Source organism: Capricornis sumatraensis, chromosome 12, assembly GCF_032405125.1.
Source record: "Capricornis sumatraensis isolate serow.1 chromosome 12, serow.2, whole genome shotgun sequence".
Lineage (NCBI taxonomy): Eukaryota > Metazoa > Chordata > Mammalia > Artiodactyla > Bovidae > Capricornis > Capricornis sumatraensis.
This window is the reverse complement of record NC_091080.1, coordinates 61,720,166-61,738,457: the sequence shown is the minus strand read 5'-3', so window position 1 is coordinate 61,738,457 and position 18,292 is coordinate 61,720,166. Positions and strand designations below refer to the sequence as shown.

The 18,292-nt window shown below is 38.2% G+C and overlaps 1 protein-coding gene across 1 annotated transcript in view; it reads left to right on the top strand.

Moving 5' to 3' along the window:
• Positions 1-18,292, top strand: part of MYCBP2 (MYC binding protein 2) — a 265,188-nt gene that overhangs the window by 220,184 nt on the left and 26,712 nt on the right. The window contains exons 56-68 of the mRNA XM_068984559.1: positions 1,860-3,503; positions 4,455-4,624; positions 5,576-5,820; positions 6,733-6,900; positions 8,044-8,201; positions 9,218-9,417; positions 10,447-10,596; positions 11,947-12,107; positions 13,117-13,273; positions 13,454-13,678; positions 15,747-15,812; positions 16,920-17,159; positions 17,480-17,578. Coding sequence (XP_068840660.1) covers positions 1,860-3,503; positions 4,455-4,624; positions 5,576-5,820; positions 6,733-6,900; positions 8,044-8,201; positions 9,218-9,417; positions 10,447-10,596; positions 11,947-12,107; positions 13,117-13,273; positions 13,454-13,678; positions 15,747-15,812; positions 16,920-17,159; positions 17,480-17,578 — 3,683 coding nt within the window. The remainder of the gene's footprint in view (positions 1-1,859; positions 3,504-4,454; positions 4,625-5,575; positions 5,821-6,732; positions 6,901-8,043; positions 8,202-9,217; positions 9,418-10,446; positions 10,597-11,946; positions 12,108-13,116; positions 13,274-13,453; positions 13,679-15,746; positions 15,813-16,919; positions 17,160-17,479; positions 17,579-18,292) is intronic.

Sequence of the window (18,292 nt, the reverse complement as noted above, 5' to 3'; positions counted from 1 at the left end):
AGAATTCTTTTGAGATTAAGAAAGTCTATTATCACTTAAATTTACACATGATAAACATGAGCATCAAACAAAATTAAGTGATGAATGTGAAAGTATTTATGATCAAAAGCTTTTTGACAAAGTGTGTTTTTATTTAGTGACACTTAAAACAGCCATATGACCATTTTTAGTGATATTTATTGTATGCCTCAAAACGTTTAAACCCCAAACGAAGAAGATACACATTAGTTAGTTAGCATATGGGTTTACCACATTTAGCTAACTTGACATTTTTTTTCAATATATGAAATATATTTTGGAAAACTAACTTTTTCAGCAGGATTCATTTATAATTTGACAAATATATGTCAGGAAGAAGTAATTGTGCATTATTTATGCACCTAGGCTCCAACAGGTATTCAGCTGTCACTACTTAACAGATCTAAAAAAATACTCACCATTACTTGAAGCATAGGAATATGATATAGAGCAGCCCGCACGCTGACCCTCTCTATATAACAAGCAATGTTTGCTGGCATGTGATAAATGGTGTTCCTGACATTTGAAGGAGTCTATTGTTTAGCCAATCACAGTAGAGATTTCCTTCGTGAGGAATTGTGCATCATTAATTAGAAAGCACTCCCCTTCCAGAAAATTCACAAATTGATCTTGTAGAGAGAGATGCCAAGTATAAAAGATTAACTACTTATTTGCTTGGATTCACCATTATGTATGGTTTTAGCTCATGAAATAAATGTGATGATGAAGGTATTTCCAGCATCAATCAGTTGGCAAGGACTGGGCTGATGTCTAATTCTACCAAATACAGTCTTTGGCTTATAAAATCTGACCCTTACACAGCAGTGGCTCCTGTCCCCTCTGCCCTCTGGGTGGTGCTAGCCATAGTGGATTTTCAGAGAATCTGAAGATTGTGACTAGCAGAAGGGAAAAAAGAAAATAGGAGTTTATTTACTCACTTAACAAATAAATATCAAATGCTTATTATATTGACCCATTCTTGACATGACATCAGTGAAAGGGAGTAACAAACAAAAATATCAACCTTTGTGAGCCTTCCATGAGGAGACAGATTCTATGGCAAAACTCTCTTGCCAGATTACTAACTAGAGCATGACTGTACACACACACACACACACACACACATATGCAAGCAAGCCCCAAAACACTTTACTACTTTTATCCAAGTTTGTTCATTTCCCTTTAAAAAAGAAAAAGAACAAACTGCAACGTAACCAGTTAACAAATTCTTCTCAATTTACTAAGTATCCGTTTTCAAAAAACTACCGAACGCTTCTAGCAAGATTTATGGATTTTCAGGGTTTTTTATGCCAATTGAGTCACTTGGTCAGATTGCTTTCCTCCTAACAATAATATCACTTGCAATAAAGGCAGGAGTTTTGATATTAGGCAGGAAAGATAATCTTGAAGGCTGTACCACTTCCCGACAGCAAAGGCATCCTTGCTGTCGTGCCTCTAAAGAAGGCATGAAATAGTAGGAGGGAGAGACACCAAAGGAGGGCCAGGATGCCGAAAATAAATGGTGTCCATCTAGAAACTCCTAGTGCTTTGCTTGAGAAAAAGCGAGATTATTTTTCTTTTTATCCTTTTTCTGTTAGCATTCATATGTTAGTAATAAATTATTCTAATCCAATCATAAGAATATTAGAATTATAAAATGTAATCGAACTTTGTCGAGAAATCATTCCTCTCTCCCCTTTTTTTCTTTTAATTTTTAAATATTTTTGTCTGTGAAAAGCAACACAAATTTTTTAGTTATTTTTGATTTTACAGTTTAGTAGATAAATCATCAGTAAGTTATAATTGTATTAACAAGTTTCACTATGAAATGGACCATGCAGGTGACCGAGGAACCATCTCAGCATCTCCTAGACCAGTGTGTACGTCGGGAAAACCAGAACTGTCCTCCAAACACAGCAGAGCACTTAAACCTGATGGGCGCATGAGCCGGACTGCCGCCGAGCAGAGGAAGCCCAGGGGCACAGAAGGGCTGTCGGCCAGTGAGTCTCTCATGCTGAAATCCGACGCTGCAAAGCTGCGGTCAGATTCTCATAGTCGGTCGTTGTCCCCCAACCACAACACCTTGCAGACTCTGAAATCTGATGGGAGGATGTCTTCTGGCTTCAGAGCTGAGTCCCCAGGCCCAGGTTCTCGGTCATCCTCTCCCAAGCCAAAGACGCTCCCAGCCAATAGGTCTAGCCCGTCCGGTGCTAGTTCCCCGCGATCCTCTTCACCACACGATAAAAACCTACCTCAGAAAAGCACTGCGCCTGTTAAGACGAAACTCGATCCTCCCCGGGAACGCTCCAAATCAGACTCTTACACCCTTGATCCAGATACCCTCCGCAAGAAGAAAATGCCCCTCACAGAACCCTTGAGGGGGCGATCAACATCACCAAAACCAAAACCAGTACCAAAGGATTCTAAAGATTCCCCCAGCTCTGAAAACAGAGCTCCCTCTCCCCACGTGGTACAAGAAAACCTCCACAGTGAGGTGGTTGAAGTCTGCACCTCAAGTACTTTAAAAACCAACAGCCTAACAGACAGCACCTGTGATGAGAGCAGTGAATTTAAGAGTGTGGATGAAGGTTCAAATAAAGTGCATTTCAGCATAGGAAAAGCCCCACTGAAAGAGGAACAGGAAATGAGGGCGTCCCCCAAAATAAGTCGAAAATGTGCTAACAGGCACACCAGGCCCAAGAAGGAAAAATCCAGCTTTCTCTTCAAAGGAGAGGGATCCAAACCTTTGGAGCCGGCCAAGCAAGCCATGTCCCCTTCCGTGGCTGAGTGCGCCCGGGCCGTCTTCGCCTCTTTCCTGTGGCACGAAGGCATAGTACATGACGCCATGGCTTGTTCTTCTTTCTTAAAATTTAATCCAGACCTTTCCAAAGAACACGCACCTATAAGAAGTAGCTTAAACAGCCAGCAGCCGACAGAAGAAAAGGAAACCAAATTAAAAAATAGACACTCGTTGGAAATATCGTCAGCACTGAATATGTTTAATATTGCACCTCATGGGCCAGACATATCTAAAATGGGTAGCATCAACAAAAATAAGGTGTTGTCCATGCTGAAGGAACCCCCCCTGCATGAAAAATGCGAAGACGGGAAAGCCGAGGCCACTTTTGAGATGTCCACGCACCACGCGACGAAGTCGAAGTCGCCGCTCCCCTTGACGCTGCAGCACCTGGTGGCTTTCTGGGAAGACATCTCTTTGGCCACTATCAAAGCAGCGTCCCAGAATATGATTTTCCCAAGTCCCGGTTCTTGTGCAGTCCTCAAAAAGAAAGAGTGTGAGAAAGAGAATAAGAAGGCGAAGAAAGAAAAGAAGAAAAAAGAGAAGACCGAAGTCCGGCCCAGGGGTAATCTGTTTGGGGAGATGGCCCAGCTGGCGGTAGGAGGGCCAGAGAAAGACACCATCTGTGAGCTGTGTGGGGAGCCCCACCCGTACCCTGTGACGTACCACATGAGGCAGGCTCACCCAGGTAAGCGGCGCTTCGGAGTGCGCGCAAGCACTTTGCGTAAAACATAGATGCGGTAGCTTCCGACTTAAGCTGTTCCATGAATTACCTTAAAGGACAGGGACACTTTTGCCCAGAATTTATAGTTTTTTTAGAATGTAATTTTTAAAGTGCTTTATCAATACAGTATAAGTTTTGTGGAAAATAGGTAAAGAAATTCTAATACTGCGATGGCAAGGCAGTTTAGTACTGTTTCATTTTAGTGTGTCACATTCTGAGATATTGCTAACTTTTAAAATATTTTACATATTACCCAAAGGATTGCTGTCTCACACAGTGGAAATAACATATCCAAACACACAGGAGAGGTCTCAACGTTAAGTCTCCTTTAACTGTATTGTTTTCCCGTTCAAAACTGCAAATTAAATTAGATTATATTGATTTCTGTGGGCCTCTTCCTATTAAAGAGATTATCAGCTGTTTCATCAGAAGACAGTATTTTAGATAAATGTAACTATTTCTATAACAATTGATTAGTATTGCAAAATTCACCTATTACAGATTTGGGTAGATGCTTTTCTCTTCCTACATATTACACTGAAACCTTTCATAAAATATGTGATCTGTAAAATTTACCATTCGTACAGAATGTTTTATATCTGTTTTGTCCAAATTTATGACACGCTTAAATAAATCTAAATGTTCCCACGTCTTAACATTTCTTTTCATCTGCGTGTATAGAGTATCTTCAGTATTTTAGATGTCATATAGTCGATTACTTTCTGGTCATACATGCATGTTTGCTGATATAACTAACAGCCTGTGGGGGCAGGGTGAGGGGGGGTGGTAGAAAAAGTGAAAAAGTTAGTACTTTGCTTGCTTTGAGAAGGGAAATCTGTCATTTATGCATAGGTAGCAAGCATCAGACTATTAAGGACTCTTAGTTCAGTATCTATTTATGGTCTTACTTCAAAGGCTGTGGCCGGTATGCTGGTGGACAAGGTTACAATAGCATCGGGCACTTCTGTGGCGGATGGGCTGGTAACTGTGGCGACGGCGGCATAGGGGGAAGCACGTGGTATCTGGTGTGTGATCGCTGCAGAGAAAAATACCTCCGGGAGAAACAGGCTGCTGCCCGGGAGAAGGTAGTTTTATTTTTTTCTGACTATACTGTGAATGATAAGGATAAACCTTATAAAAAACCTCTTTTTAGCAACATGGATGCTTGCATTACCATATGTAAAGTAGATAGCCATTGAGGATTTGCTGCACAACTCAGGAAACTCAAACAGGGGCTCTGAAATAACTAGAGGGGTGGGCTAGGGAGGGTGGTGGGAGGAAGGTTCAAAAGGGAGGGAACATACATATACCTGTGGCTGATTCATGTTGATATTTAACAGAAAACAACAAAATTCTGTAAAGCAATTACCCTTCAATAAAAAAATTAAAAAAGCAACAGGGGCTCTGTAACAACCCAGAGGGTTGGGATGGGGAAGGAGATTAAAGAGGGAGGAAAAAAAAAATCTCTTTTTAGGATCATGTCATCAGACAACTTCATATAGTTGATATTAAAAATCTTATTATGCTACTCAGTCACCTGCTTACATAATTTAGCTTTCCCTCTTCACCTTTTCTCTCTCTAAATTCTCTTTTCCTTTTCCTTCTCTTTTTCTGCTGTTTTATCTCCTCTTTTTCTTAATACCTAGTTATATTAAGGATTTACGGAAAGTGAGGATCATTCACATTAGTGACACACCTAACTGAAAATATTTGCCAGATACACACACACACACACACAACACACACACACACACATGTTATTTACTCTTTTATTTAAATAATTACATCTAAATTTTACTAGTTAGGTTTTTAACTTTCACCAAAAAGAGAAAAAAATACAGTTTGTATTTGATATAAATTAGTTTCAGTCAGTTCAGAAACATGAAGTGAATGTTGTTTTTGGTAATCACTATTATTGTTTTAAAGTAGTTCTATGAGTATTTAATAATTTGTATTAGCAACTCAAAAGTATTTAGGTTAAGAAATCTCACATTTGAATATAAGCAGGAAAAGATCCCTAAAAATTCTCCCTCCAGGTCAAGCAGTCCAGGAGGAAGCCGATGCAAGTCAAGACTCCGCGTGCCTTGCCCACCATGGAAGCCCACCAGGTGATTAAAGCGAATGCCCTCTTCCTGCTGTCGCTGAGCAGCGCTGCCGAACCCAGCATTCTATGCTACCATCCAGCAAAGCCATTCCAGTCTCAACTCCCCAGCGTGAAAGAGGGCATTTCTGAGGACCTTCCTGTTAAAATGCCTTGTCTCTACCTGCAGACACTAGCTAGGTAATGTCACTTGGCTGTTTTTTTTAAATCACTTTGGAAATTGCCTGCTGGCATGACTTACCAACCAGCAGTTCCATTTTGAGAAGCAGAGTTATGTAGTTTGTTTGTTTGTTATTGTACTTATAATTCAATAAAATGAACGGGAAACAAAAATGAAAATGTGAGACTAAGTACATTTGGGACGTTGGAAAAAATCACCAGGAATGCCAAGTGCAACAAGCCTTCAGCTTCAGTCACCTGTTTATTGTACTTAGACTAGCACCTCTGTGTTCCAGTTTGAAAAGGATAGAATCAAATGGTAAAACATATAAAAATTGATGGCATACTCTATGAATTTTACAATTTTTAGCCCTTTGGGGAATAGATATATCCCCCCTAACCCACGAAACATTTCATACATCTCTAATCTTTTTCAAATTTCACTCTAACATGTGTTCCTACCATAAAGGTCACTACCTATACTCCAGTAGTCCATGCAAGAAATGTCATCAGCCTGAAGCAAGGCAGTGATGATGGGGAAACAAGAAGAGAGAATAGTGAAAGGGAACCCAGTGTCCACAGGCCTGAAGGACTGGTCATGGCTGAGGGCTGAGCCCTCTGTGACACCAAGATATTTTAGCTTAAGGCACCCAGATAGCTGGTGGGATCACTCACTGAAACATTGGAAGATGGAAAAGTTCTCAAAAGGAAATAAATTCAATTTTGTATTTGAAATGTTTGTGGTACCTGCAATACCTATGTGTAAAATTATCAGCCTTCTGTTTCTTCCTCCTTACATCTGCCGCTATTTTAATACTGTACACTCCTCAATTATAGATGTATGAGTTGTTTTTGCTTTTACAAAGGAGGTTAAAAATGGAAAGTATCTGTATTACCATCATACTTTAAGTTACTGGGTTTGATTTAATGCAGGCATCATCATGAAAATTTTGTGGGCTATCAAGATGACAACCTATTCCAGGATGAAATGAGGTACCTGCGTTCAACATCTGTGCCAGCCCCGTACATATCAGTAACCCCTGATGCGAGTCCCAACGTATTTGAAGAGCCCGAGAGCAACATGAAGTCCATGCCACCCAGGTATTTGACTTACTATATTTTTGTTGAGTCCAGTGTTTGGTGGAGGAGAGATTTTAAACAGAAGAGAATGCCCTAGAGGTTCTTTCATAGTGATGCATCCCTCCATCTCAGGAAGGAAGTCACGTCAACTGTCCCGACTATTAGAGCAGTAAGAAAAGGCATGCGTTCATGAATCAGGTGAGGTCTTTGATAGCAGATCCAGTTGGAGAGAACAGATCACCTTTACTCCAATTAGTTATATACAACATTCATCATCTATTCAAACAAGAATGTATACTCATTTAGGCAGATAAGCTTTACTGAGGGCCATAGGATTTTAAACCAAGCCTGACCAATGGAAAAGAAACAAAAAGAATATTTTGTAAATTTGTCTTAGAAAGTAAAGAAAGGTATTTATCTTTTTCTTAAAATGCCCCAATAAAAGAAATTACATAACCACCTTAATACTTTTGTAACTGTTTTTTAATGTTGTATGGTTAAAAAAGAAAAAAAAAAGAGGTTGGTTTCCTACTGCTGCTGCTAAGTTGATTCAGTCGTGTCCAACAGCCCTCCTGAAAACCACTGAGTTCTCAAACAGTTTTAAGTATAGTGTAACTGAGGCTAGGAACCAGTTTGTCATCTCTCAGTACACTGTGGTATGGCCGTGCTCCAGATAGAGCTTTGGGTAGCACCTCCAGAGAATGAGAAACCTCATAGAACACTCAGAGCCAGAGGAAAATTACATCCTTTCATTTTCCCTCTTATTAGGTTTCCTCATGTATATATTTTCATTGTTCCTATTCAGTGCTATTATGAATATATCTGCCTTTTTTTCCTGAATATCATGACATGTGTCTTCCACCAGTGCTTTTGCTTCTGAGAGAAGCTTAGAATATTTGATGCCTTTTCTTCTTTTTCATTTAAAATGCAAAGTAGATTTAAGAGAAGCAAAAGTTTTAAGATGCAGTTCTGAAATCGGTCAAAATGTGATTACATTTGGAAAGATCCAATTATGGCTTAAAGAGATATTGTCAAGTTGCCTTTGAATTTGTATTCTTCCACATGGTTCACACATTTGACTACGCTGTTATAAACTAAGTAAATACAGTGTCAACATCATTCCCTTTTTCTCCTGAGTTATCTGTCACCTTGTTCTATCTGCAGTTTGGAAACTAGTCCCATAACTGATACTGATCTCGCAAAGAGAACCGTCTTCCAAAGATCCTACTCCGTTGTTGCTTCTGAATATGATAAACAGCACTCCATCTTACCTGCACGAGTTAAAGCCATTCCTCGAAGGAGAGTTAACAGTGGAGATACTGGTAAGTATAAAGATGAAAAAGAAGATTGAGTGATCCTAATGATTTTATTTGTAGATTTTTTAAATCTAATTTTTGAAGGCAGAGGGATGGATTAATTTTAAATCATGGTTAAACATTCCTTCTGTGTGACACAACCATAAATCTGCCTCTCTAAATTTTATATCTTAGTTGGAAGAGACACCCAGAAATCATTCACTATTATTCAAGAATAAACGGATCTTTAAAATATATTACTTGTTAGGTACCTAAGCTGAATATTGCTACCATTATCCCTCCCACTAAGCTTCAGTAAATCAGCAGTTCCAGTGACTTGATACTTTCACAATGATATTCTCAATAGAAACTTGTTAACTCTTGTAAGTACTACCACTCAAACAGATAATAAAAATTGGAGATACGGCTAGCTCGTAATCAGTGAAAAATTTTAGATAATCTGGACCAATTAGTATTGGCAGCCCCAAATTGAGGCTAATTAATTCTGTCTTAAGAATAAAGAAAGAAATCCAAGAAGCAAAGGATAACATGTTAGTGGTTTATCAGGCCAACTACTTACTAAACGAAGATCTGACCTAATATTTTTAGGTAGATGATTATATATCTTGTTGAAGATCTTCTAGGAAAATATTGAGGATATATTCAACAAGTATCTTTGGGCTCTTAATGAAATACCATTTGTTACAAAGCAGTCCTTTAGAAAATGCTGGAGATAAGATGTAGATTCCATTTGGGGAGAAAATAAATCACATTTTGTATAGTGTTATAGAAAGTGTGAACTTTCAGACCTGGGTTCAAAACTTACCTTTGAAACTTAATAGGTATATAACTTTAAGTAACATATTTAAATCTGAGCTTCAGTAAAAAATTGAAATCATTAAGATTTGTGTCAAATGCAAAAACAAAAAAACCCCCGAAGACACTTAAGTGAATAAGCTGGATACTGTTTTTTGAAGTCACTTTAAATATATTAATATGTGTTGCCTATGAAAATTGATACTTTTTTTTTTTCCTTCAAACAGAAGTGGGTTCTTCGCTCTTGAGGCATCCATCTCCCGAGCTGTCCCGGCTCATCTCAGCCCACAGCTCCCTCTCCAAAGGAGAACGGAACTTCCAGTGGCCAGTCTTAGCCTTTGTTATACAGCATCATGATCTAGAAGGTCTGGAAATAGCAATGAAACAAGCTTTAAGGAAATCTGCTTGTCGAGTTTTTGCTATGGAGGTAAGAATACATGAATAGGATTATTAATTCATTAATCATAAGCTTCATATGATGGTTCTGTTTAATGATGTCAGTTTTCTACTGAACAGAAATTGTGACAAATTAAGAGACCTCAGTGAATAGAAAATACTGTGTTTGCAACAAAATTAAACTCCTAGGTTTAGGAATATAAATGAATTTGAGTTTCATAGTTAAGCACTCTGAAAAACATCATTTCTACATTGCTTTATTATCTGAATCATGATAATATCGTCTTAAAAAAGCTTTTTATAATCACAGTGTCATTTCAGTTAGAGTAATCATGCAAAAGGGATCCGAAGTAGGGCTTTTGAATTATAAATTTAACAATGATAATTTATCTGGGTCTCTGTTCTCTGAAAATGGATCACTGTATATCATAGACTTGTATATATAACAAATCTTTTTTCTTTATCATGGAGTAGAAAGTACTCATGATATTCATCAGTGGGAACCACATGAATCTATATTTAAGTAAATAGCAGCTTGTGTAGAACTTAAGAAACATTCTAAATGCATGTTGATTCTAAATGGAAGTTGGAAAAAATGTTCTTGTGTAAATTAATATTCAGACAAATTTTTGAAATGAAAAGTCGTTTGGAAAAGTATTTTTGAATTGTATTTCATAGGTATTATATTCCCTACTGTTAATTTTTAAATTAGGGCCAGAATTATTGACAGTGTAAGTTCAGTGTACTTTCAGTGAAATGACAATCAGTCTTCCCAGAGTCTTCCCTTAAAATACTTGAGTCCCAGAAGGTTCTCTTTATCTTGGACTTATTTAACATTGTTTATTCAGGCTTTCAGGCTTCCCTTGTGGCTCAGCTGGTAAAGATTCCACCTGTGATGCAGGAGACCTGGGTTCGATCCCTAGGTTGGGAAGATTCCCTGGAGAAGGGAAAGGCTACCCATTCCAATATTCTGGCCTGGAGAATTCCATGGACTGTATAGTCCATGGGGTCGCAAAGAGTCGGACACAACTGAGCGCGTTTCACTTTCTCTTCCATGCAGGCTTTCAACTGGCTTCTGTGTAACGTCATCCAGACCACTTCTCTCCATGATGTTCTGTGGCATTTCGTGGCGTCTCTGACGCCTGCTCCAGTGGAACCAGAGGAGGAAGAGGATGAGGAAAACAAAACAAACAAAGAAAATGCAGAACAAGTGAGTGAGACCCTTGGTTTTTTATTTGTCCATATTTTTATAGAAGAGTCAAACTCTCTTCAGGTAATACCATAATTTACATGAGGCCATTCACAGATTATATAACTTAAAGGCAAGAATACCAATTCAGAGCTATGAGCAACATACTAACTATGCTGAATGAAAGTTTTCTGTCTCCAGAAACACTGTCAATCAATTCTGGTTTCTCACTAGCCATCACTGTCACACACAAGCACTCAGTTGGAAGATATATACAATGTATATACAATGTATACAAGATATATACAATATGTACAGTGCAATATAAGATGAAGAAGGCAACATTATTATAGAGAAGGGCCATCTACTTCACAGCATTACTGTAAGGCACAGAGAATGAAAATGAGATTGTGCCTGGACATGAAAGTCAAAAAGTTTGGCTAGAAGGGACTTCAATTTTATAGGAGGCAGCCTGTATCATGGAAAAGCGTTGCCTGTGGGTCCTGGAAGCCTGGGTTCCAGCCGCATTTATACCTCTGTAGCTGTGATTTATGGATCTCATTTATATTTCTACAGTAAAAAAGTAGAAGACTAAATCCTCAATTTTAAAAAGCTGTCAGAATAGATAGAAAAAAACAAAAGCTCGGTACTGTTTATAAGCATCGCATCTTTTAAAACATAAGGACAGAGGAAGATTAAAATTAAAAGGTTAAAAGTAGAAAAAGATATACTGGATAAATACCAATCAAAATTGTGTTGCTATAGCTAGTTTAACATCAGATAAAATAGACTTCAAGACATAATTATCAATAGGGATAAGGAGGCTCTCTACAAAATGATAAAAAGAGTAATTCTGTATCTTCAGTGTATGCATGTAGTTAATAAAATAACCTTAAAGATATCAAATAAAAATCAATAGGGCTGCAAGGGAAAATTGAAAACAATCCACAATTCCAATGTGACATTATCACACATTCATAAGAGCTGTCTGTTCCTGTGTAACAGATACCCCAAAACCTACTGAATGGAAACAGTTGCTTACTGGCTCCCAACTTTGTGGGCCAGCAGTTTGGGTGGTGCTTAGCTGAAGGGAAAGGCTCATTTCTGCTAGTAGATTAGTGAGTATGCTGGAATTGATCCTCATGTGTGGCATTTATTTGGTTTGGTGATTTTATCTATAGGTGACCTTATCACTTTTTCCTTTAAAAATGTAAGCATAATTAGTTAATCTTACTGGATGTTTGAGGTATGGTTTGGTTTTGTTGTTTACATTTCTACTACATCAGTATCGTTAAAGTACACATTTTCTTTTGTGGGAAAAATTGCTTCCAGCTCCCAAACTGATGAACTTGCCTGCCATTTCTGTCTTAGGAGAAAGATACGAGGGTATGTGAGCATCCGCTCTCAGATATAGTGATTGCGGGGGAAGCCGCTCACCCTTTACCGCACACGTTTCACCGCCTACTTCAGACCATCTCCGATCTTATGATGTCTCTCCCCAGTGGCAGTTCATTACAGCAGATGGCCCTGAGGTAATCTTATTTCCAAGTGTCCTAAGTCCCCTGGAAAAGGTTTCTGAAGCAGTCAGAGCATGAAATGCTCGAAAGATCTCTTTAAATACTTAAGGTAGAAAGAATCCTGTGTTATATGAATGACCTCCCTCATTATGGTTGTAATTTGGAATTGCCCTTCACCTCAGCTCATGCCTGTTGGCCCCTCTGTAAATTGTGGATGGTATACTTCTGAGTCCTCTAAATTGTCACAGTCTGAAACCATCTTCCTCACTTTCCTTTCTCTGCTACCCCAAATCACATGTCTCAGTGCTCCTCAAGAGTAGAAACTTAAATGTTGCAAAAATGGAGAGGGCAATGAAATCTCAAAAACTGAATTCAAAATAGGGTTTTGAATTGAAAAGAATATCAAGAGAAATGCTGCCAATCCTGAAACTACATTGAAGAGTATCTCCTCCTTTTAAGTCCTCACCATTACTTTTACATTGTGAACTTTATCACTAGAGCCTCATACTGGACTACACATACAAGTAAATCCTCCACTGATTTTTATAAGAAATAGGTTGACGGGTGATTTTGTCTACCCACATTCCTAATGATGAGACCAGCAGAGAAGAGATTCTATAGTGCAAGATTTTAGAAGTACAAAGTGTGTTATACTCTGATGAATTAGAGTAGAATTGTTGGACTAATAAATTTTAAGAGGCTGGTATAGTTGGGATATCACTTGTCTACAAAACTGATTTATTACCTTTTTTGCTTTTATAGCTTTGATCTTCATGTGTCAGTTTGGCTATATTTAAAATGGATGAACTTTCCTTAGAATTTACATTGTTCAACAGAAATGACGTATATTTCTCCAAAAGCCAGTAGAAATCATTTTGTTTCTTGAATTTTAAAAATTTCTAATATTGTTATGTATTTACGTACAGCATTAAGATTAGCTGCAGAGTGCTTTTTTTTTTTTTTAAGGAATTCCTTAGAGGTTCCTGAAAGAGAATTATTTACTATATTACTTACACTTTTTTAGGTGCTGGAGTCTGAAATTCAAGCAATCTGATCACCAGTTCCTCCATCAGAGCAATGTCTTTCATCACATTAACAATATTTTGTCAAAATCAGATGATGGAGACAGTGAAGAGAGTTTTAGCATCAGCATACAGTCTGGCTTTGAAGCTATGAGTCAGGTCAGTCGTCTAACAGTTATCCTGTGTTATCCTGTTAATACTCAACAATGTACTGAAGGAGAAACTGAAAATTACTTGTAAACAACTTGATACTTACTTTTATTTCTATCTCATGCCTATTTTACTGTTGTGGAAGATTTCCATTTGAGTGTTTCAATTATGTCTATTTGTTTCTGGTAGGAATTGTGCATAGTAATGTGCTTAAAGGACTTAACCAGCATTGTTGACATAAAAACTTCAAGCCGACCTGCCATGATTGGCAGTTTGACAGATGGTTCCACAGAAACCTTTTGGGAGTCAGGAGATGAGGATAAAAACAAAACTAAGAACATCACCATCAACTGTGTAAAAGGCATCAATGCCCGCTATGTATCTATTCATGTGGATAATTCCCGAGATCTTGGGGTAAGAAAGGAAACTTAGCTGTGGCTTGTTAGTTCTTTTCAGACCTTTATTAATGATACAATCTCATTTCTGAGTTTTAGCAAAAAGGCTTTCATCTGGAACTTCACCAACCAAACAACCTATTTATATTCTCAAAATAACTCAAGTCTAAAAACAGATTAGTATGACTTGGGGCACTGTGGAATACCCATTTTAAGAAAGGCTCTGATTATAAATGTATGAAATCTATAGCTAGGCAAAATGAATATCTACTCCATGATATTTTACCTCCATGCCCTTGTTCAAGTTATTTCCTTGGCCTGGAAGTCCTTCTCTTAAACTCTACCTTTCAGATTCTTCCCAAGTATAATACCCAGCAGACAAATTCTCCCACAGTACCTCTTCTATAAAAGTTACTCTTTCTCTCCTCTGGATTCTTTTTTACCTTACTCTAGTGGCACTTAATGCAGTTTGACCTATAGCATAATTAGCCTTTAGTTTTTAATCCTCACCCCCACCGTCAGAAGGGAGTTGGGGAAAATTCCTGTATTAACATATTTAATCGTACTATATATTCCCCCTAGCTCTAGCCTGTCTACATGTTTCAACTGAATTGAGCACTCTTTAACAAAAAGCACTGGAGAAGAAAAAGCATCCTATTTACTTGAGTATTAAAAGCCAGTAAGAATGTAAAACCAACTGCTAAATTCCCATGCTTCTACCCCATTCTTGAGAAAGAATACTTTTTAGAATTTTTTCCCTCAGAAAGGAAGTGGCCTGCAGATACAGTGTTAATAAGTCCCCTTGGGCCATTGCTAAGCTGCTCCTATTCCCATTTGTATATTTCCTTTCCCTGGGAGAGCCAGAGTGGTGGGTTTGGGTCTCAGATGACCTGAATGGGGAATGCTGACCACAGAAGTTTAGTCTGCAGTCAGAGCATTCCCTGCTGTCTGTAGTCACCCCACCTTCTGTCCATCAGCACAGATTGAGTAAGAGAAAGGCTTAGCTACTATATCACTATATCACTAGCTTATCACCTCTTCAGACCCAAGAGTTCAATTGGTACAACTCTGTCTTACTTGAAAGTCAGGTATAATAAATCAGAACATTTTTCTGACAGGAACTCACTGCTCAGTACAGTGTTATCTTTGATTCATGTTTTAAGGTAGAATATACTTTCCATCAAAACAGTGGTTGCAATCAATTTAACATTTTGTCTTTTAGGAGAGAGAATCATGGTAATATTCATTTTTTACAGATATGCTGGCATCAGCTTTTCTGTTAGGAAACCTCCTCTGATTTATATGCATCATTAAGACTTACATAGTGTACTGTGTGTCCCCCAGCCTTCCCATCACACTGCCTTAAACACAGCATTTGTTAATTTGAATTGCATCAGCCTATAGCACTTAAAAGTATACAACTCTCCAAGGAATTCATATGTCCATATGTCTTGATGTACTTGGCGTAAAACTTACTCAGTCTTAAGGTCTCTCTGACTCTAGTACCAGTATGATTCTTTCCAGTACTTATAGCTATTAAATTTCTTTTGCTACTTTACTTTATATGTTAAATGGTCCTTCCCTAATTTGGCAAAGATCTCAAGGGGATAGAACTCATCTCTCTCATGTGTCCTCCCCCAAGTCCCTATGGCTGTCCGGGAGCATCGTGATACTTGCAAGTATTTGTTGCTTAAGCTACCTGCCTTCCTCCCTTTTACACCAGAGGCAATGAGAATAATGTAATAAGAATGGGACATAAGTAGCAAGGCGAATTGTTGAAAGCCTTCATAATAGAGATGGAATTTAAATGATTAGACTTTGGATGAAAAGAGGGAATGCCAGCCTCCTCTCTCAGAGCCCATAGAGAAGGACTGAAATGTATGCTTCAAGACGGAGTTTGTGAGGATAAGGAAAAGACTGGAGTTGTAGGAACTGTGATTGGTTTCACAGATGGAATGAAGTCAGTTAAGAAGGACTATAGAAGACAAGCAGAAGAGTTGATATGATATTGATAGGCTGTAAAAAATCACTGTCCGATCTAGAGCCAGGAACATGGCATAATAACGATTTTGAATTGTTTATTTTAGAATAAAGTCACCTCAATGACCTTCTTAACTGGCAAAGCAGTAGAAGATTTGTGCAGAATAAAGCAGGTAATTAAAGCTGTCGTTGGATGTTTTCACTGCCTGGTGGAGATGTCTTCTTCTCAGTCCCCACTGCTGAGCTCTCATTTTGGCATGCCACACTGTTATAGGAAATCATGCCTTTTCAAAACACTAAGTTGGCAAATAGTCTACATATGGGAATAGTTATAACTGTCTCTGTTCTAAACATCTTACCCATTATTTTCCTAAATGTTCTGTAGTCATGAGTAAGTAGACTGTGCCTACAGCCCTCCACCCTGACTTCTGCTCCCCTGTGGAGATTCAGGGTGCCTTAGGATTCTTCATAGATTCGATTCACAAATGCTGCTATAATTCAGCCACACTTCAGATTATAATGTAGATTATTGTGCTGTACCTTGAAGATCTTTCAATTTACAACACTGCAGTATATCCAGGTTAAAAGTCAATATACAAACCTACTCTAGAAAACAACTCTTATTTGGGCTTGTGACAGATGCTGTATAAACTCATTCCCTTGTGAGTGAATAGTGTCAAAAACCATTTTACAGTACACTGAAATTTAATCCTTGAGAAGAGTTAGATTCTCAATGAAATATACTGAAATAAGTCATCACAAATGTGAATTTACATAGTATTACAATGTTTCTTCAAAAGTAAAACATTAACTAACTGCACAGCTAAAATCCTTGCTTTAAATGTGCTTTCATGTAAAGATGCACAAAACAGGACTTCATTGCTGATCATTTGAGTATTTCTACTTACAGGCAGTATAGGTACAGTCATGAAAATTGTTTCCAGTGGTTTCACTTATGTAACTTGTGCTCAGAAGCCATATAATACATATAATGTAAGCAGACCTGTATTTTAATTCTCCACTCCACCACTTACTAGACTCCTGCCATCTGTGTTAACTAACTTTCTTCATCTGTAGCTATTAGAGTATTGCTTATCTTTACAAGATTTAAATAAGATAATCTGAAATAATCCAATACACTTTCTGTGTGTACAATTATTTGTTATTTGAGCTTACTGTTATTAACACTAGGACATAATAACCACTGTCATGAAGTCTAGGACAGTAACAAAATAGTAATCCACTTGTATCGGGTTTCTATCCCTTTTCTGCCCCCCTAGGTTGATCTGGATTCCAGGCACATTGGTTGGGTAACAAGTGAACTTCCTGGAGGGGATAATCACATCATCAAAATTGAATTAAAGGGTCCAGAAAATACACTGAGAGTTCGACAGGTTAAGGTCCTGGGCTGGAAGGATGGCGAAAGCACAAAAATTGCTGGCCAGATCTCAGCCAGTGTGGCCCAGCAAAGGAACTGTGAAGCTGAGACTCTGCGAGTGTTCAGACTCATTACATCTCAAGTGAGTGTCCTTACTGCACATATTCTAGCACAGGATAAAATGAAATAATGGACTACTTCAGTAATAATATCAAGAGCCTAAGAAAGTATTTTGTTCAGTTTGTTAGAGATTGTTAGCTACAAGTTTGGCCCATTCTTTTCTTCTCAAAGCCTAAATTCTTGTATTTCATTTTGCATTCATAATTCTGAAAAGTAGAAGTGTACAGTAAGAGTAGCATAGGAACGTTATAAAGCTTGCAGAGTCAGCTGTTGAGTCCTCCAGCCGTCACAGAGGTAGTTCCTGCCATTGGGTTGCTCTCACCTCCCTGTCTCCTTCACCAGGTATTTGGAAAGCTCATCTCTGGAGACGCAGAGCCCACACCAGAACAAGAGGAAAAGGCACTGTTGTCATCACCTGAAGGAGAGGAAAAAGTATACAATGTATTTATTTATATTCTAAAAATATTTATTTCCCTATTCCATTTTCTTTTGTTCAGTGGAATAATCCATATGTTGCTATGTATTTTAATGTATATGTGATACTAGTTTCTGTGCAGTTAGTATTTTTTACTTATATTAGAAAGAAGATGAAGGAACTATCAGAAGATACTCACTTTTTGCTCATGTATGATCTAGCTGGTATTTTAAGTAACAACGAAATTTGCTCCAAACCTTGGGCTGTTGTGTTTAAATGTCATTTGTAAAATCAGCTTCATCGTTGACTACGCTGTGCACTTTCCTCCATCTTCTCTGTCCTTCACAGTTCAGCTCAAAACTACTGTCTTCTCCGTGAGCCTTCTTTATGATTGTTCAAGGGAAATCATGAAGAAGGTTCATGGTGAAGACACAAAGAAGTATTTCCTCTGCTAAACTTCATAGTAATTTCTATGTCTCTTCTTGGTTTCTCTCTTGTTAGGTTTATTGGTATACATGGTTTATTGTTGTTTAGTTGCCCAGTCATGTCCGAGTCTTTGTGACCCCCTGGACTGCAGCACTCCAGGCCTCTCTGTCCCTCACCATGTCCCAAAGTTTGCCCAAGTCCATGTCTAAGATAGATACATGGTTTGTATCTTCAACTTAATCAAAGCTTCCTAAAGACCAAGTACGTGTCTGGTTTGTCTTTATATCCACCATGGCATAAACACACACGTGTGC